Source organism: Coregonus lavaretus, assembly GCF_964263955.1.
Source record: "Coregonus lavaretus genome assembly, chromosome: 2".
Classification (NCBI taxonomy): Eukaryota; Metazoa; Chordata; class Actinopteri; order Salmoniformes; family Salmonidae; genus Coregonus; species Coregonus lavaretus.
Genome location: NC_139989.1, coordinates 48,440,956 through 48,462,608, shown reverse-complemented (window position 1 = coordinate 48,462,608; position 21,653 = coordinate 48,440,956). Strand labels below are relative to the sequence as shown.

The 21,653-nt window shown below is 44.3% G+C and overlaps 1 protein-coding gene across 1 annotated transcript in view; it reads right to left on the bottom strand.

Annotated features, from left to right (window-relative positions):
- Positions 1-9,038: 9,038 nt before the first annotated feature.
- LOC311139343 (protein phosphatase 1 regulatory subunit 27-like) overlaps positions 9,039-21,653 on the bottom strand; it is a gene marked incomplete at both ends in the record, with an annotated part of 29,418 nt that continues 16,803 nt past the window's right edge. Inside the window, 3 exons of the mRNA XM_084174216.1 lie at positions 9,039-9,159; positions 9,440-9,590; positions 9,983-10,153. Coding sequence (XP_084030342.1) covers positions 9,039-9,159; positions 9,440-9,590; positions 9,983-10,153 — 443 coding nt within the window. The remainder of the gene's footprint in view (positions 9,160-9,439; positions 9,591-9,982; positions 10,154-21,653) is intronic.

The following is a 21,653-nucleotide window of genomic DNA, read 5'->3' as shown; positions in this document are numbered from 1 at the left end:
AGGGAGTTCCAGTACCTAGTAGATGTGTACTGTACATATAGGTAGGGGTAAAGTGACTAGGCAACAGGATAGCTAATAGACAGTAGTAGCAGCGTATGTGGCACAGGAGGCTACTGAGGGGAGGATGGCTCATAATAATGTCAGAAACGGAGTAAATGGAATGGCATCAAACACATGGAAACTATGTGTTTGATGTATTTAATACTATTCCACTAATTCCGCTCCAGCCATTACCACAAGTCCGTCCTCCCCAATTAAGGTGCCACCAACCTCCTGTGGTTTGTGGTAAGTGTGAAAGTGTGTGTGTGGTGTCAGTATCCATGTGTGTGCATGTTGTGTGTGTGTGTGCGTATGTAGTGTCTGTGTGTTGGGGTGTCAGTGTAAGTATGTGTGAGTGTGTGTGTAGAGTCCGGTGTGTGTGCATAGAGTCAGTGCAAGAGAGTTAGTGCAAAAAAGGATCAATGCAGGTAGTCCGGGTAGCCATTTGATTAGCTATTTAGCAGTCGTTTAGAAGTCTTATGGCTTGGGGGTAGAAGCTGTTCATGGTCCTGTTGGTTCCAGACTTGGTGCATTAGTACCGCTTGTCGTGCGATAGCAGAGAGAGCAGTCTGTGGCTTGGGTAGCTGGAGAGTTGGACAATGTTTTACACCGCCTGGTATAGAGGTCCTGGATGACAGGAAGCTCAGCCCCAGTGATGTACTGGGCTGTACACAGTACCCCCTGTAACGCCTTGTGTTCGGATGCCAAGCAGTTGCCATACCAAGCGGTGATGCAGCCAGTCAAGATGATCTCGATGGTGCAGCTGTATAACTTTTTGAGGATCTGAGGGCCCATGCCAAATATTTTCTGCCTCCTGAGGGGGAAGAGGTGTTGTTCTGCCCTCTTCACGACTGTGTTGGTGTATTTGGACCATGATAGATCCTTAGTGTTGTGGACACTGAGAAACTTGAAGCTCGCCCCCCCCCCCCCCTTTCCTGTAGTCCACGATCAGCTCCTTTTTCTTACTGACGTTGAGGGAGAGATTGTTGTCCTGACACTGCCAGGTCTCTGACCTCCTCCCTATAGGCTCCCTATCATCGTCGTCGGTGATCAGGCCTACCACCGTTGTGTCATCTGCAAACTTAATGATGGTGTTGGAGTCATTTCATAATCTGTGGATCTGTTGGGGCAGTATGCGAAATGCAGTGGGTCCAGGGTGTCTGGGATAATGGTGTTGATGTGAGCCATGACCAGCCTTTCAAAGCATTTCATGGCTACAGATGTGAGTGCTACGGGGCGATAGTCATTTAGACAGGTTAGCTTGGCGTTCTTGGACACAGGGACTATGGTGGTCTGCTTGAAACATGTAGGTATTACAGACTGGGTTAGGGAGAGGTTGGAAATGTCAGTGAAGACACTTGCCATCTGGTCAGTGCATGCTCTGAGTACGCATCCTGGTAATCCGTCTGGCCCTGCGGCCTTGTGAATTTTAACCTGTTTAAAGGTCTTACTCACATCGGCTACGGTGAGCGTGATCACACAGTCATCCGGAACTGCTGGTGGTCTCACGCATGGTTCAGTGTTGCTTGCCTCAAAGCGAGCATAGAAGGCATTTAGCTTGTCGGGTAGGCTTGTGTCAATTGGCAGCTCGCAGCTGGGTTTCCCTTTGTAATCTGTGATAGTTTGCTAGCCCTGCCACATCTGCCGAGCGTCAGAGCCGCTGTTGTAGGATTCGATCTTAGTCCTTTATTGACGCTTTGCCTGTTTGATGGTTCATTGGAGGGCGTCCGGGTTAGTGTGCCATTCCTTGAAAGCGGCAGCTCTGGCCTTTAGCTCAGTGCGGATGTTGTCTGTAATCCATGGCTTCTGGTTGGGATATGTACGTACGCAAGCCCTGCCACATCCGACTAGCGTCAGAGCCGGTGTAGTAGGATTCGATCTTAGTCTTTTATTGATGCTTTGCCTGTTTGATGGTTCGTCGGAGGGCATCCGGGTTATGGTCCCACTCCTTGGAAGCGGAAGCTCTAGCCTTTAGCTCAGTTCGATGTTGCCTGTAATCCATGGCCTCTGGTTGGGATATGTACGTACGGTCACTGTGGGGACGACGTCGTCAATGCATTTATTAATGAAGCCAGTGACTGATGTGGTAAACTCCTCAATGCCATGAATCCCGGAACGTATTCCAGTCTGTGCTAGCAAAACAGTCCTGTAGATTAGCATCCACTTCATCGGACCACTTCCGAATTGAGCGTGTCACTGGTAAATCCTGTTTGAGTTTTTGAACAGGTGACGTGCTGGTAGAAATGAGGTAAAACGGATTTCAGTTTTCCTGCATTAAAATCACGGCCAGTAGGAGCGTTGCCTCTGGATGAGCAATTTCTTGTTGGCTTATGGTCCTATATAGCTCATTGAGTGCGGTCTTAGTGCCAGGATCGGTTTGTGGTAGTAAATAGAAATACTCACAGGGATCCTCTCAGGCTCCCTCACCCTTTGCCCACCAACCTCTACTTTCCTCACTGTCTCATATGAAACTTTCTGCTCTGCTCTCACCCTGGAAACTTCAATCGGTCTCCCTCACACAGGACATTTCTGATCCCCAGCAAAATGCCTCCCCCTCCCCCATGCACATTTCTCACATCTCGGAATCTCCCTCCTACATACTGCTCTGCTGCAACATGACCATAAACTTGGCACCTGAAACACTGTAGTGGGTTCCAGTGGCGGCTCCTGAAAAAATTCTCAGGGGGGGCAATTTTTCTGATGATTTAGGTGACCTACACACATTTTAAAAAAGATATGTCCAGCAACAACATGAAGACAGGGGCAGCATATAAGTCAATACCAGAAGCATTTATTGACTGATCTCAAAAGTGTTGGCTTACCAGGGTTGGTGGAGCCCTCAGTTTCATCTTTGCCTCGCAAAGCTAACTCAAACACTCCGCAAAACTTCACACACTGGATTAGCCGGCTGAGGATGTGGCGGTTCTTGCTAATGTCGTAGTAAATATATTTGTTATAGTGAATATGGAATATGATATGTTGAGTAAAATGTTGTGCTAAGATCTATTTAGGTCAGGAGCTGGTTATAAGTTCTGTTCCTATCCAATAACAATGGACAAAAGGGTCCTATCTTGTCAGCCTTGTCAGTTTCAGTTCTCCAGTAAACTTGTGATTATCAACACTAACCTCATCGTTGTGGCGGCGCACAGCTAGCCTGTATCCCTCATCCAGTTGAGTGGGAATGTTCACTCTCCCCAAAGCAGACAATCTCAAACATCTATCCATGTGGGTCTTTGACAGCTCATGTTTCTTAATCTTTCCTGAAAGATGGTGCATGTCCGTTACACACCAGTCGCTGTCCAAGCGGTGCTGTCTGCCGTGCCGCCTTCAGGGTGAAAGAGTAAGCAGGGGGTAGCAGAAGACTGCATTAGCTACATCGCAGCCTGCTAGCCAGGTTTTTCGTTCGTACCAATTTTTGGAAAATCCTCGGGTGTAGGACTTCCCCCCTTTAGTAGAAACCTGTTGAATTATTAAATTTGGTCTGGGAGGTCCTAATTGTTTCGTTGCCAATTTATCTTCATTTGTTCGCCGACAAAAAGGAACTTCTTTCAAAGACACAATCGAGTTGCACTGAAGCCTAGCCATTTTGATAGTAGTAGTGAATTGATTGACGAGGCTACCCGCTCTTTTCTTAGTTACGTTCATGGTTATGTTACGTATGACGAAAGCGCGTAAGTGCAAGCCCTCAGAAACCCATAGAGATTGTATTGAAAGCTCTGATATTTGAAAAAAATAGATTTTACATGGGAGTCTATGACAGACTTCTGGGCGATTTTCAACCTGACTGAAATCGCCCCAAAAGGGGGGGGGGCCATTTGAAGCACGACTTTAGCCTGATTGGACATTTAGTGGCACTGTGGCAGATCAGACGTCTAGATTACAACACTGATAACTACTGTTGCCGTGATATAATTGATTAGAAAAAAAATCCCTTCCTTTTCCCGTTTGGCAGTGCGTCGCCCATATCGCCCTATTGAACACACCGCCCCTGGTGGGTTCAGAACAAAAGCTCTCAACCGGAAAACGTATATACCCTAGCATGACTTTATCCGGCAAACACTCTGGTCTGCGTCACACCAAACGACATGCATCACAGACACCGGGGACCCCCAACTTCAGTTGATCCACCTTAACACTCAACCCCACCCCAGTTATCACTCCTTTCAGTGGCGCTCTTCTCCGGAGAACAAAGCAGGACAACGCTTTCGTCCCGAGACTAGAAATGCGCAACATCCTCTCCCTCTGAGCAGCAGACACACACAAAATCAACACAAGTCCACCTCTGGATACTTTGACCAAACTTCTTCACTCAGCCTGATACCACAAACTGATCGGCCAAAAGGCATGGATCCACTTTCTCCACAAATCGTACTCCCACTAGGCCAGAGTCATCTCAGGCATTTTCCTGATCATTGGGGTGAGGCTTGGAAGCCTTCACCTCACCTGACGACGAAGGTTCTGTCTCCTCACTTTTGTCAGGATCAATTTTTAAGTTCATTATCCGTAACATGCATTTCTCTCCTATACTTGACCCAAAGGAGAAAGTACTCGGCTTGTATTTCACCGTCAGTTCAGGTTTGCACCTCGCGCCCTTCTTTCTGCCTCGCTTCTTCTCGCCACCCGTCCTCTTGCTCACCCGGTCATCTGACATACGTGTGTTACCACGTTCAAAACGTATTCTTATTCGTGTGGTTTTCTGGCATAGTAGACACTGTGTTGTGTATTGCTGCTTTTTCGCAGGTCCGAGTGCAGATTGCACATTTTGGTCACAAACAAAAAAGGGAAAAGGGGAATGGGAAAATCTTAAATTGCACCACCATCTAACCCTGCACCTATACACTATCCCCAAAAACCCACCACCCCATCCAACTGCTTTGGCCCTAAACGATCCCACACCAGACCGTAGGCCCGGGAGGATGGAACCACTCCTCTCAAAATTTCCTGTAGATCTTCTGCACTAAAATCTTTCACACCTAAATACTTCTCTGCTGCTGCAACTACCACATCTATCTTCTGTGATTTTCGCTCCATCAGCGCAGTGCAGTTGATCACCATGGCTATAAATGGAAGAAATCCAACCTTACTAAAACTCATCCTCTCTGGATCCCTCTCTTCAGGCCTACTCACTGGGGGGCTCCCAGTCGAAACTCTGTGTCAAAGCTAAAAAAGACAGACAGTCTACGTCTCACCAAATGGAGGGCATCACAAACTCCAGGAATATATTTTTTCATTTGATCCACCTCTACACTCAACGCTACCCCACTGATCACCCCTTTGAGCAAAGCACGACACAGGTTGAGCCCAGCGTCGCGTGACACAAAATGTCTGCTTCCTCTGGGCAGAGGATATACAGAAAATCGAAACAATTCAATTTCTCGAAACTTTCACAGAGTAACCAATCCCAGTTTGTTACCCAGCTTGACACTATGTATGGGTCGGCCAAAAAGCAGGAATCCACTCTTTCCAAAAATCTCACTCTTTCCGGTCCACTCATCTCCGGTAGGATTCACAGGAAAAATGTTGGAAGTCTCTACCACACTTGTCGCCACACTTCATCCTGGTCTGGATCAACTTCAGAGCGCTCACATTTTACGTCATTTAGCAGACACTCTTATCCAGAGCGACTTACAGTTAAGTGAGTGCATACATTTTCATACTGGCCCCCCGTGGGAATCGAACCCACAACCCTGGCGTTGCAAACGCCATGCTCTACCAACTGCGCTACATCCCTGCCGGCCATTCCCTCCCCTACCCTGAACGACGCTGGCTAATTGTGCGCCGCCCCATGGGTCTCCCGGTCGGCTACGACAGAGTCTGGATTCGAACCAGGATCTCTAGTGGCACAGCTAGCACTGCGATGCAGTGCCTTACACCACTGCGCCAATGCCGACTGACTCCATTTCGAGATCCTCAAGGTTCTCAAGAAAGCATGTAGACTTATAAATACGTTTACTTGGCTTGTATTCAGGAGACAAAGGTATTTACTCAGGTGACGAAAGTGTGTACACAGGAGACGTGTCATTGCACTTTGTTTCCAATCCTACTGCCTCGTTCTCAATTTGAGGAGGAAACCTCCCGCATTCAAAACAACTGGGAACTCGAAAATCTCTGACTTCCGACTTCAGTGCGTTCAAGACAACTGGGAACACTGAAATAACTAGCTCCGACTGGGAAAAATAGTTTTGAACGGTTATCAAACTCGGAATTCCAAGTGGGAACTCAGACATCTTTCTAAAGCTTGGACCTTCTGACCTGAAGATCACTGACGTCATAATTTGACCTTGTTTTCTTTTCCGAGTTCCCAGTTGTCTTGAAAGCACCATGTGTTCACCCCTAAGTGCCGCATGTCATGATGACATTCACCTGTCTCGATCAATGAGAGAATATTTGAAATAGACAAGAGTTAAACATTTATTTAATTTAATAACGGAGCATTTTCTAAATTCAAACGAACCCCCTGCAACTAGACATGGAAGTTTAAAATACGTGTTTTATTCCAAGTCTGGCATTGAGGAAATATCGGCAAGTAAAGGTTGATCAAAAATTCACTGTGCTACGCTTAACATTACCTACCTAATAACGCCTATCAGCCAGCTGGAACAGTAATAATGGTCTGACTAGGCAATATTTTTAATAGCTACATGCACCCATCATCCCCTGGCTGTAGTAGGCTAATGAGCAAAAAGAGCAATGAACTTTACAAGGAGGGATGTACAAATATTGGCAACTGGAAGGTGTTGGTTTCTGTTAATTTTCTCCTTTCAAGGATCTGACAAAACTTATTAAGTAAATGCTAGGACAGAGGCTGGATAGGTTTTCGATCCTCTCTGTGCTCTCTCTTATATTGCTTTCATCCAGGCTTTTGTTTTGTGAAGGGAATGATGTCATAAGATAAACTATTTTGTAAGGTTTGAGGATTTAAATAATTTCCAGTTTTCCACTTACCCCAAATCATATTTCCATAGAATTCTCTCTGGTGAATTTCTTATAATTAGGCCTCTACATTGGGTTCTGTACCTTGGTTTTCAGTCAGTTCCACAATTAGGCCTACCATTCTGTCAAATGTCTTCAAGAGATTTGTGTTCCTCTAAATTCAATTTCTCCCATTGTCATTTCCATTAGTCCCAGAAATCCCAAATACACCCCTTCCCCTCGCCTCTTGGCTTTCCTAGCACGATCATGCGCGCCTCAGCCATATGCACAAGTGGCCCAAAGATGAGGGAGGGAAAATGATGGAGGGTGAAGGGGCTAATTAGACCTTCCGATAGCCACTTCATTAGCTATGCTCCTGGTTTTGGAGCGAAGTGCTATCCCATAACGCACCGCACCGAGTTTGTGCAATTTCACACAACATAATGGAGAGTCTGCCTAATTGTGAGCCACCTGTATTTGTTTGTCTGATTTGAAGCTGGACAAATGTAACATGAAATAGCTCTCAAAATAAATGTTTTCTCATTGGAAGAAACATTTTGTCATTAGAATTGTATGCTTGTTTTATTATATACCTGTGGAATTGCATCATTCAAGTCACGAGTGTTGATGGGTTTATTTGATCCCCTCACCACTCTTGGAAGTCATCCTCGGAATTTCGTCAGTAACACGTGAAAACTGAGGGCCCTACGAATGAGTTAGTTGGTAGGGGCGAGTGCCTGGTTTGGGATACACCGTACGAGTTGAGGGTCATTCAAGTGAAACTTCCAAGTCGAAACTCCACACTTCAGATATTTAAGCCTAAGTATAAACCTCAAGTTCATATGAAATGACTGTTTAAAAAACGTAAAAACGTTATTTGAATGAAATGAGGTGAATTTGCAGCTCGTTACCCTTTTCCTCTAGAAGTAAATGAACAGGTGATGCTTATCATAACCTATAATAGGCTACATAGATTTTTCCATCAAGGGTCAATAAGTGAGATAGACAAGAGTTGAATCCCCACCAATTCATTTCATCAATATTTACAAAAAGCACCTTTATTTATGAAAATATTTTGTACAAAAAAGATAAACAAATAAGACTTTCATTGGTAAAATTCATTAGATTAGCTGAAATGGTCAGAATACCACTTACACGTTCAGCAACACTTTGAACTATTTCAGAAAATAACAACAGCCGAGCATAATAGGAAAAATGCCAATACAGCAGCACAAGTGCCTGTATGGCATAGTAGCTATTTTCCGATGATCTCTGGCCTACCAAATGAAATGTCATTTTTGATGTGAATTGTTGTTGACGCCCTCTCTCTGCTCAGCAGAGAAGATACACACAACTTTTCCTAAGCCATAAACATACAGGTTAAATGCAGAGAACAATGCCAAATACAGTCTGTACTATGTCTGTACTTTTGGAAGCAGTGAGTTGAAAATAGTCTCTGCCCATATGCAGGAACTATCCTCAATGCTGGGTAGTTTTGTGGAAAATTCAAGCAATGGACAGTCAGATTTGTACAAGATTGATCACAGAATTGGGCTGGATGATCTCATTGGGTAATCAGAATGAAGACATACCCTATTGATTCATTACACAGATTAAATAACAACTGTTTACTGTGGTGTGTCACTGTCTTTTTTGGTATGTGGTGCTACATGATCTGGGAAACTAAAAGCTGCTGGTGCTATGAACAGCCTGAGACGCTGTTTGTGACAACTAAAGTGACAACACTGGTTTGCATGTTTTTGTAGAAAAGAACCAAACAAAAAGTAGCCAACTTCTTTCAAGCAAAGAAGGAAAAAGATACAAAAAATAATAACCTTTACAAAGCATAGTCCAACATGAAATACAAAACCTCTCCAAAAAGCATTGTTTGTCACGATTATGCATTTAGCAAAGAATAGCTACAAGTGCTCTGTAGCAGGAAAAGTGGCCTGGTCCCTTGTCCCAGTCTTTCTCCTTCTCTCTGGCTGGGCTTTTCCATTCCAAGAAGCTAGTCTCAGGACCAGAGCACACTGTCCATCTGTCCACATCAAGCTCCTTCAGTTCCTGTCCTGTAGGTGGCCAGTGAGTTACACACAGCCTGCCTCAAACAGATTGACCAGCTCCTTACAGTCTGGGTCAATGAGGTCCGCTGGCTTCTCCCCGTTCTCGTTCTCCGCCGCTGCACTGGCACCAAGAGAGAGCAGGTAGCTAAGGAGGGACAAAATACAGTGTTGTTCAGCACAAGTCACATTCACACAAGGCATCATCTTCATTGTCTATATTCACACTGGCTATGAAATACTGCATGTCTGATTCAATCAGGTCACCGAGGTCAGTATGGTTAGCTAATCACTACCTGCCTTTTGTCAGAAGAGTTATTTCTCAAAGGGGCAGCAATGTTGCATGATAGAAGCCATTAGATCAATTGAATGTTGTGTTTTGTGGTCTCCATACGTTTTATGAGTTTGTATTTCATTTGTACACCAACCTGGCGATTTCGGGGAAGCCGTCACTGCAGGCCATGTGTAGCGGCGTCCAGCCGTCCTCATCTCTCTGGTGGACATCAGCTCCATATCTCACCAGCAGCTTCACGCAATCCAGGTTCCCTGTGAGTACGGCCTCATGGAGCGCTGCCATACCTGCACACAGAGCACCATACATGGGCCCAGTCAGAGGAGGGCTCAGCTGCACTGTACACACCCTTACACTGCTCTTCTGTCATTTCAACCCCTGCTTTTAACTTCTGAACTTTTCTGAACTTTCACTATGCATTTGTCAAACAATTATTTAGAGCTTTTATGCTTTTACTGGTTTAGAATATAAATATATATTTAGAAAATAAATTAGACCCTTTAACTTCTCAGTAGTTTTATATTTGTCAACACAATATCACAATTTACTCCGGAAAATAAGCTGTAGTAGTTTGTGACTGTTTTCATGCAGACAGTTATAGGTGCCATTGCCTGCTGTGGTAACTCTCAACACTCTCAACACTTTTCCTCTGTCTTTATCTATTTGTAGGTTCACTCACCAGATGGGAAGAGGGTTTGCAGACGTACTTTCCTCGCTCTCATAAAGCGTCCAATCTGCTCCATCTCACCATGTCGGACACAGTCCTGGAAGATAATGTCATTGGAGAAGTGTACAGCCCGGACTGGCTTGAGTGGTAGAGGTGCAGGAGTCTGCTGTGCAGGTATGTGTGCTGTGGGACGTGTAGCAGCACTATAGCGTGTTCCTTTGCTGTATGAAGGGGTGTAACTGGAAGTGGTTTTGTGTGTAGGTGTGTAAAGTGATGGGGTGTAGCTTGTGGGGGTGTAGTGAGTTGAGCTGTACTTCGTTGGGGTATATGAAGTGGGAGTGTATTTGGTGGAGGTGTAGTGCGTAGGTGTGTAATTGGTGGGGGTGTAGTGCGTAGGTGTGTAATTGGTGGGGGTGTAGTGCGTAGGTGTGTAATTGGTGGGGGTGTAGTGCGTAGGTGTGTAATTGGTGGGGGTGTAGTGCGTTGGTGTGTATGTCATTGGTGTGTACTGACTATATCGCGTGGTGTACGATGACACTGGTAGCTGGTAGCTGTACTTCATCCCTGCGGTCAACACGGTTCTTCCTCCCCCTATGCGCTCAGCCCAGGAGGAGGGGTGGGAGAAATCCAAGAAAACTTTGCAATCCAGTCAGGGGAAACAAATTCCTTTGTCCTTTTCACGCTTATCGTCCTTGACTTTTCTCACTTCCTTCTGAACCTTGAGTTTCCAACCAGAGTAGCACGGCTACTCTCTCTGCAGAATACCAAAACTTTCCCAAAGTCTCGTCTCACTGGCCAAACATCCTCTTTGTATGTCTATCTTTCCTTCTGGTTCTCCGGATTTCTCCCTGGTGCCTCCTGTCTTATTTCTCCCGTCTTTTGGTATGTCACTACAGTATCCTCTGGCTTTGTACAGGCTGGTGGTCTGATAGAGCAGGTGGGAGAGGGTCCCTATATACACTCTGGAGGGCTATTTTGGGGCCCATGGTCCCTCATATCGAGTGACTTCAGCTTGGAGCGGAGTGGCCTCTGCCAGGCCAGGCTCCTCCCACTATGCGGTCACATGCCCCCTGACACTGCCTCCACCCCTAACCCCATAAAACACAGTGAAACACACAAAGAGGTATTCAACCAAGCACAAACGCATTGGGATCTTTATGAAGCTTGCCCAACATGTCTAATACCACATCAACATCAAAATGTCCATGATCAACATCAGCAGAGGAACAAACTGTTGTTAACAGTTGAGGGAAATTAAACGTTTACAGTGCAGTGCATACGTGTTTTTATTGCCCCTGGGTACAGGTCAGGCAGCCTTTTTTCTGGAATTGCGCAAGCGACAGCACTGACACATGGTCATGGTGATCAACAGTGTGACAGTCACATCAGGAGGGCAAACAGTTGAAAACTTTTATGGAATCAGGCATGAGGGATTCATGCAGTGTACTCAATGTATGACAGCTGTTGTGACATAAATATATCACCATATCAAGTCAGATGTTGTTTGGTTGGCTTATATGCGATTTTCAGAATCAGTTTAACCGTGCAACATTTTGTGTTTGTTACTTCGGAAGGGTTCAAGAACTCTCGCCTCAAAACAACAAAAACCTGAATACTTGAATTATATCAACCGAGGTAATGTACGAGAATTTAGGACACATGTTATTTGACATGAAGAAAATAGCAGACAAACAAGGTCTTCAAAAGTTATTTTCTTTGCCATGAAAGGATAACATACTTTTAATTTAATTTAACTATCTATTCTTATTGTGACAGGTCTTGAAACTTTGGAAGGATCAATATTTTGACTGTAGCCTCTCTGCTATTAGAGCAAACAGAAACCCCATCACATGGTTGACATCTGATCTACACTCACTTGCCTGGACCCATTGGACCAATAGTATCCTGCCATACTGGATGTTCAGGACCCACTGGGCCAATAGTATCCAGCCATTCAGGGAGTTCAGTGCAGGAGCGCAGTCTTGGCCAACTGTTGTGTCATAGGGACATTAATCTATGCTGCTAAATGTAACCCATCTCTCTAGATGGCATTAAAAGGTCAGATGGTTTTGGTTTAAAAAAGAAGGCCCTTTACAGTGATCTGTGTGACCTTCAGAAATATTGGGAAATCTGATTAACTCAAATCCCCTAAAAATAAATATCAGTAAGTGTCCCAAAGCAATGTTTTGAAATGTAGTACAGTTGGTACTATGGTTACTCCGTTTTCATATCATATGATTTTTTGAGTTGGAAGTTGTGCATGTGAACCGTGCCAGCCGGGACATTGTGCCAGTGCCAGCTGTTCTCAGCAGGCAGGCAGGAACTTCTAAGAGTGGCAGAGCTGGTTCAAGCTGGATTTCAAAGGCTTTGGACTTGGTCATTTCACAGGAACTGCTCCGTGGCCAAGGAAAATAGTATGGCTACCATCCCACTGGTTTTCTCTTACCAAGGTCTCGCAGGGTATACTTTTCTGTGCCCTAAGGGGCAACCTTTATGGTTGACTAGAATCCACTACACAGGCTTCATCTTACTACCAGGCCTGGCATGAGAAGCAATACAGCCTACTGTAATTTACATCCTGTTATATGCATCCTACATCTGTCACATTTGGATTGGAACTGTACGGGTTACTTTAGCTATGGTCCTCTGTAGCTCAGCTGGTAGAGCACGGCGCTTGTAACGCCAAGGTAGTGGGTTCGATCCCCGGGACCACCCATACACAAAAATGTATGCACGCACGACTGTAAGTCGCTTTGGATAAAAGCGTCTGCTAAATGGCATATTATTATTATTATTATTAGCTTCGGATTACAACTGACGTCGGCCCTGAACATAAACACATATCTCCACCCAGCACAGCTGGCCATTCTGCACAGAGGAGCTGGTGAAAAAGAGTATTTGAGCTCATGTCTAGACAAATTGAGGTGAGAGTAATTTCTAACCGCAGCTCGGGGGAAGAGACTTTATACACTGACTATCGAGTTCCCCAGTCTCTCATAAGGAAGTGTGGTGAGAGGGTGGTGGAGTTCCATGAACTATGGCGCTACCCCTTCCCAAAGCCCCTACCCACCCAAGACTGAGAAAGGCCTCGGTTGATAGGAGTTATTTGTTTGTTGTCCTCTTGCATCCCCCTTGGATACATGCCAAAAGGAGTGCTCACGTGATCTGTAGGGGTTGAATCACCCTCCATTCAGAGTGCTATACATAGATACAGGCCCTCCTCCCGCATGCCCTATAGGGCATACTGTCAATTACCACCAAGCAGTTCCCTGTTAAAAGAATCCTGGTGTGTGAATCGCCGTAGTGTTTCAAGTTTCAAGTTAGTAATCACTATAATCACTAAAGCAGTAGCGTATGTGGTGAGTTGGTGTGTGCATGGTGATGAGTGTGAGTGTAAGTGTGTGGTGTCAGTAGTGAGTGTGTGGGTGCATGTGTGTGTGTGTGTTTGTGTGTGTGTGTGTGTGTGTGTGTGTGTGTGTGTGTGTGTGTGTGTGTGTGTGTATGCGTGTGTGAGAAGAGTGTCAGTGTAGGCATGTGTGCCTTAGTGGGTAGACACCTATGGATGAGCATAGAGTCAGTGCAGGTAGTCAGTGAGGATAGTCCGTGGGAGAAAGGGAGGGCCGTGGTAGTTGTCTATTCAACAGTCTTATGGCTTGGGGAAAGAAGCTGTCTCTGAGCCTTTTGGTCCAAGACCCGATGCTCCGGTACTGCCTACCGGACGGGAGCAGAGACTAAGCCTTTCTGTATGTAGTTTAAGATCTACACTACCAGTCAAAAGTTTGGACACACCTACTCATTCAAAGGGTTTTCTGTATTTTTACTATTTTTTACATTGTAGAATAATAGTGAAGACATCAAAACTATGAAATAACACATATGGAATCATGTAGTAAATAAAAAAGTGTTAAACAAATCAAAGTATATTTTATATTTGAGAATCTTCAAATAGCCACCCTTTGCCTTGATGACAGCTTTGCACACTCTTGGCATTCTCTCAACCAGCTTCACCTGGAATAATTTTCCAACAGTCTTAAGGAGTTCCCACATATGTTGGTCACTTACTGGCTGCTTTTCCTTCACTCTGCATCCCTAACCATCTCAATTGGGTTGAGGTCGGGGGATTGTGGAGGCCAGGTCATCTGAGCACTCCATCACTCTCCTCTTGGTAAAATAGCCCTTACACAGCCTGGAGGTGTGTTGGGTCATTGTCCTGTTGAAAAACAAATGATAGTCCCACTAAGCCCAAACCAGATGGGATGGCGTATCGCTGTAGAATGCTGTGGTAGCCTTGGTGGTTAAGTGTGCCTTGAATTCTAAATAAATCACAGACAGTGTCACCAGCAAAGCACCCCCACACCATAACACCTCCTCCTCCATGCTTTACGGTGGGAAATACACATGCGGAGATCATCCGTTCACCCACATCACGTCTCAAAAAGACACAGCGGTTGGAACCAAAAATCTCAAATTTGGACTCAAGGCCAAAGGACAAATTTCCACTGGTCTAATGTCCATTGCTCGTGTTTCTTGGCCCAAGCAGGTCTCTTCTTCTTATTGGTGTCCTTTAGTAGTGTTTTCTTTGCAGCAATTCGACCATGAAGGCCTGATTCCTCTGAACAGTTGATGTTGAGATGTGTCTGTTACTTGAACTCTGTGAAGCATTTATTTTGGCTGCAATTTCTGAGGCTGGTAACTCTAATGAACATATCCTTTGCAGTAGAGGTAACTCTGGGTCTTCCATTCCTGTCACGGTCCTCATGAGAGCCAGTTTCATCATAGTGCTTGATGTTTTTTGCGACTGCACTTCAAGAAACTTTCAAAGTTCTTGAAATGTTCCGTATTGACTGACCTTCATGTCTTAAAGTAATGATGGACTGTCGTTTCTCTTTGCTTATTTGAGCTGTGCTTGCCATAATATGGACTTGGTATTTTACCAAATAGGGCTATCTTCTGTATACAACACAACTGATTGGCTCAAATGCATTACGAAGGAAAGAAATTCCACAAATTAACTTTTAACAAGGCACACCTGTTAATTGAAATGCATTCCAGTTGACTACCTCATGAAGCTGGTTGAGAGAATGCCAAGAGTGTGCAAAGCTGTCATCATCATTTGTTTAACACTTTTTTGGTTACTACACGATTCCATATGTGTTATTTAATAGTTTTGATGTCTTCACGATTATTCTACAATGTAGAAAATAGAAAAATAAAGAAAAACCCTTGAATGAGTAGGTGTGTCCAAACTTTTGACTGGTACTGTATGTTAGAATTTACCTGGCAATACAGATTTTCCTTCTATAAATAAGCGGTTGAACCAGTCAGGTATCCGTACCCACTGCAAAGTATTTGGATCCTTATAAAGACAGACTTTCAATAACAGACCAAAGGTTTAGGATACAGCCGAGGACAGACAGTGGCATCGTGATGTTAACAACCTGTCAAATAGGCTTATCATGTGGACTGGACAGCTATGGATTCCAAAACACTTTGTTGTTGACTCTCATCAAGCCGGTGGCTGGACAGTTGGTGACTCACTCTCTAAAGATGTTCAAGGTGAGAAGAAACCATAGAAACCAGAACAATGAAACACCCAACGTCAGCAAAGATTTCACTTGAATTCAGAGAGGACTGTTCATAGAATATGGGCTATTCCTGGATCTACACTTTAGCCCCCTGCTGCACCCCATTGTATGATTGACATACACATACTTTTCAGGATAATCCTCAGATTTTAGCATAGATACACTGAGTATACAAAACATTAGGAACATGCTCTTTCCATGACATAGACTTACCAGGTGAATCCAGGTGAAAGCTATGATCCCTTATTGATGTCACCTGTTAAATCCACTTCAATGAAGGGGAGGAGACAGGTTAAATAAGGATTTTTAAACCTTGAGACAATTGAGGCATGGATTGTGTATTCAAAAGGTGAATGGGCAAGACAAAATATTGAAGTGCCTTTGAACGGGTATGGTAGTAGGTGCCAAGCGCACCGGTTTCAGTGTGTCAAGAACTGCAACGCTGCTGGGTTTTTCATGCTCAACAGTTTCCTGTGTGTCAAGAATGGTCCACCACCCAAAGGACATCCAGCCAACTTGTCACAACTGTGGGAAGCATTGGAGTCAACATGGGCCAGCATCCCTGTGGAATGCTTTCAACACCTTGTAGAGTCCATGCCCTGACGAATTGAGCCTGTTCTGATGGCAAAAGGAGGTGCAACTCAATATTAGGAAGGTGTTCCTAATGTTTTGTACACTCAGTGTATATTCTGAGCTTTGATTTATATCCCAAAATAGATTTTGAGGAGGACTAGGGCATTGGGCTGTCTGTAAAATGCAAACCTTTTGCCAAGTTGGCAGACAGCATCCTTGTACTGATGATAGGGTGCCAGGTACCTCGTGTCTCTTGTGCATGGCGTGATGAGCCTCTTCTCAGAACAGCCTGGCCTGCCCTGCCCCGGTCACAGTGAGCCCCATTGGTGGCAGCGCTATGCTCTCATCAGGGGAGCAGAGACAGGGAGCAGACTGACACACCTGGATTACTGGACAGTAAACACTGTGGGGCTGGATCTCAGGCTGGATCCTCAGGCCCAGTGGGAGATACACGCTCGGCCGGCTGGATCCAGTTACGGCACGCGTGGCTAGGCCAGAATAGGAAACCTACATCTAAATCAGGAGCCAGTAATCCTCAGTCCTCAGGGAGCCACCACCATGCCAGCTGTAATCACCAGTAACAGTGGCAGAAGTGTGAGACTGAATTGACAGCAGACAGCATGAGGTCATTTATAGCAGGGAAGTTTCCATGTTAGGAAACGTGATGAGAAAGCGTATCCATGGCTTCTCGATTTTCCCCCAACAACTGGTCGAGCCACACTTTTAGGGCCCTGAATATATCCCCCTAGATATAATAAAAAATCCCCATCAAAATCAGTCAGTTTACGTTTTTATTTTGCATTTGATGCGTCTCAATCCACCGCATCCGTCGATGTCGCACTTCCGCATCTGCGGTGAAAGGTGGCAGAGCTAGATTGGCCTTTTCACGAAAACAAACGTCCGAACATCCGAACGGATGCTACAAACTACTCTATGGAAATATGAGACTCTCACAAACATGTTGGTGTTCTCCGTTTTGCTCTACGACCCCCACAAGTGTCACGGGACTGGTCTGAAGGTAACCGGTACCGGTTTAAAACAGTAATGCAAGTATGAAGGTAGTTTTGTGCCTACCAAAAAATGGGGTTAAATATGTGTAAAAATATAGATATTTCCTGAGCTTTCTTATATCTCCTAGATATACATGAAGGACAGACACTTCAAAACCTTATTCCTTATGATTTATTTGTTGATTGTCTTTTTTGCCATTTATGAATATGTTATTCAGTGCGTTTCTATGGGTAGTAGTAAGGCCATATTCAGTATTTTATATTTATTTTTTATAACTAAAGGGGTCTTAAAACTCAAAATCAAATACCTAAATGATCCATGGTATGACCATCTTAAAACAATTCCATATGTCATCTTCGATTAAACAGCATGATCATTACACAGGTGCACCTTGTGCTGGGGACAATAAAAGGCCACTCTAAAATGTGCAGTTTTGTCACACAACACAATGCCACAGTTGTTTCAAGTTTTGAGGGAGCGTGCAATTGGTATGTTGACTGCAGGAATGTCCACCAGAGCTGTTGCCAGATCATTGAATGTTAATTTCTCTACCCTAAGCTGACTCCAATGTTGTTTTAGAGAGTTTGGCAGTATGTCCAACCAGTCTCACAACCGCAGACCATGTGTAACCACGCCAGCCCAGGATCTCCACATCCAGCTTCTTCACCTGCGGGATCGTCTGAGACCAGCCACCCAGACAGCTGATGAAACTATGGGTTTACACAACTGAGGAATTTCTGCACAAACTGTCAGAAACCGTCTAAGGGAAGCTCAACTGCGTGCTTGTCGTCCTCATCAGAGTCTTGACCTGACTGCAGTTCGGCGTCGTAGCCGACTTCAGTGTGCAAATGCTCACCTTAGATGGCAACTGGCACGCTGGAGAAGTGTGCTCTTCACGAATGAATCCAGGTTTCAGCTGTACCGGGCAGATGGCAGACAGCGTGTATGGCGTTGTGTGGGCGAGCGGTTTGCTGAGTGCCCCATGGTGGCGGTGGGGTTATGGTATGGGCAGGTATAAGCTATGGACAATGAACACAATTGCATTTTATCAATGGCAATTTGAATGCACAGAGATACCGTGACGAGATCCTGAGGTCCTTTTTTTTTAAGGTGTCTGTGGACCAACAGATGCATATCAGTAATCCCAATCATGTGAAATCCATAGATTAGGGCCTAATTAATTTGTTTCAATTGCCTGATTTCCTTATATGAACTGTAACTCAGTAATATCTTTGAAATTATTGCATGTTGCGTTTTATATTTTTGTTCAGTGTTGATGAAAAGCCGAAATCAGTATGACATGCTGGCATTTAAAGCATACTTAATTTTTCGAAATTTCACATACTCAGACACGACCATCCTCTTTTCTGGTTTGGAGGAAGAGTTTACAGGATAGTAATAATCAGGGCCAAAGGTACCCTGGATATGTGACCCTTTTCACAGCCCCTGGAAGTGGTGACCGACAGTTACACCTACATTTCTGTGTCTTCATTGTAGGCATCCGCTATTTAAAAAAATAGAGGCTAAAAAGTTTGCTGTGCATCACATAATGTGGCACATTTCCATTGACTGCTTATCAGCGCTGCCCTCGAACAGCGTGTCTTCGAACATGCTGTGGCAGGCATCCACAAACTGATGATCTGACAGCTTTCACAGCCACTACTCTGAGCCTTGCTCCTAGCACGGACGGCAGACCACCCCAAACTAAATTTGCTGTGCAAAACGGGAGCATCCAGCGTCCGCCACCTGGCCCGAGATGCATGGCATGGCCATCATGGTTCCCATGCCTCTGGACTCTAGAGATGCTGAGCCCTCAAGTCACAAGGAAATAGTTTCCATGGCAATTGGTCCATCTTTTCTTACCGAGCGAAGACCAAAGTAGTGTTGCCCGGAAAAGTATCGATGATAATTTAATTTGTTTGACTTTCAGTGTAGCCTTTGCTTATTTTAAGTTGACATAAGAAGAGACAGGAATGTTACAACACGTTTAACAGCACGTAGAACAATAAATTTTGTACTTTGGCTTGGATGCACTTCGATTGTGGACATTTTGCCTGAAAACTAATATACAGTTGAAGTTGGAAGTTTACATACACCTTAGCCAAATACATTTAAACTCAGTTTTTCACAATTCCTGACATTTAATCCTAGTAAAAATTCCCTGTCTTAGGTCAGTTAGGATCACCACTTTATTTTAAGAATGTGAAATGTCAGAATAATAGTAGAGAGAATTATTTATTTCAGCTTCTTTTTCTTTCATCACATTCCCAGTGGGACAGAAGTTTACATACACTCAATTAGTATTTGGTAGCATTTCCTTCAAATTGTTTAACTTGGGTCAAACGTTTCGGGTAGCCTTCCACAAGCTTCCCACAATAAGTTGGGTGAATTTTGGCCCATTCCTCCTGACAGAGCTGGTGTAACTGAGTCAGGTTTGTAGGCCTCCTTGCTCGCACACGCTTTTTCAGTTCTGCCTACACATTTTCTATAGGATTGAGGTCAGGGCTTTGTGATGGCCACTCCAATACCTTGACTTTGTTGTTCTTAAGCCATTTTGCCACACCTTTGGAAGTATGCTTGTGGTCATTGTCCATTTGGAAGACCCATTTGCGACCAAGCTTTAACTTCCTGACTGATGTCTTGAGATGTTGCTTCAATATATCCACATCATTTTCCTTCCTCATGATGCCATCTATTTTGTGAAGTGCACCAGTCCCTCCTGCAGCAAAGCACCCCCACAGCATGATTCTGCCACCCCCGTCTTCGGCTTGCAAGCAACCCCCTTTTTCCTCCAAACATAACGATGGTCATTATGGCCAAACAGTTCTATTTTTGTTTCTTTGGACCAGAGGACAGTTCTCCAAAAAAGTACGATCTTTGTCCCCATGTGCAGTAGCAAACTGTAGTCTGGCTTTTTTATGGCGGATGTGGGTTATGTCGATATAGGACTCGTTTTACTGTGGATATAGATACTTTTGTACCGGTTTCCTCCAGCATCTTCACAAGGTCCTTTGCTGTTGTTCTGGGATTGATTTGCACTTTTCGCACCAAAGTATGTTCATCTCTAGGAGACAGAACGCGTCTCCTTCCTGAGCGGTATGACGGCTGCGTGGTCCCATGGTGTTTATACTTACGTACTATTGTTTGTACAGATGAACATGGTACCTTCAGGCATTTGGAAATTGCTCCCAAGGATGAACCAGACCTGTGGAGGTCTACAATTTTCTTTCTGAGGTCTTGGCTGATTTCTTTTGATTTTCCCATGATGTCAAGCAAAGAGGCACTGAGTTTGAAGGTAAGCCTTGAAATACATCCACAGGAACACCTCCAATTGACTCAAATGATGTCAATTAGCCTATCAGAAGCTTCTAATGCCATGACATCATTTCCTGGAATTTTCCAAGCTGTTTAAAGGCACAGTCAACTTAGTGTATGTAAACTTCTGACCCACTGGAATTGTGATACAGTGAATTATAAGTGAAATAATCTGTCTGTAAACAATTGTTGGAAAAATTACTTGTGTCATGCAGAAAGTAGATGTCCTAACCGACTTGCCAAAATGATAGTTTGTTAACAAGAAATGTGTGGAGTGGTTGAAAAACGAGTTTTAATGACTCCAACCTAAGTGTATGTAAACTTCTGACTTCAACTGTAGGTAGGCTAGTCATATGGTGTGCTCAGTCCCAGAGAAACTAAGACACACGTCTTCAAGAACACAAACAGTGTGGAGGGCACCATGGGAATTTCAAGGCTATATTTAGTTGGGGCTCAGTTTTAAATAACACAATTTCTGTGTAAAGCTCAGATCAATTTAAAAGTCAAGGCTCCAAAGATTGATGGAGGGTATTCCTCGAGGTGTTAAAGCTGAAAGAAAGAGAGTTACAATTGTGACTATTTGTGGTCACAATTCAGGGCTGAAATATATCACCTTTACTTTCAAGGAGGTACACTGTTACCTATGCCTATACCATGGTCTGAACAATGGTTTAGAGCAGGCTATTAGCTAGTGGCCTTTGACATGAGCCTATGCTTAATACAGGGATATATACTGTATATCATGCTAATTATGATCACATAGATTAGCGCAGATGTTTAAATACACTAGATAAGCAGCTCCTACCACACAGATGGAACCCCCCTAAAGATAGATGTAATTGAAAGTTGTTCACAAACTCACTCAAATCTCTCATCAAAAGGTGACTCTGTGTAAGGATAAAAATAGATAGCCCATAAATCCCTTGGCTTCTTGAACTGTTTCACACACTGTCCTCAATGTCTCAGGCTGTCTTCAGAACAAATGGTACAGCCAAGGCCAAGAGCTTTATATGTCATCAAAAGGTGGAAAGGAGATTGCATTCCTTACTAATACAATGGTTATACGTAGGTAATAAACATTTAGACAGCCCAACAGGGGCGGTGTGTTCAATAGGGCGATATGGGCGACGCACTGCCAAACGGGAAAAGGAAGGGATTTTATTTCTAATCAATTATATCACGGCAACAGTAGTTATCAG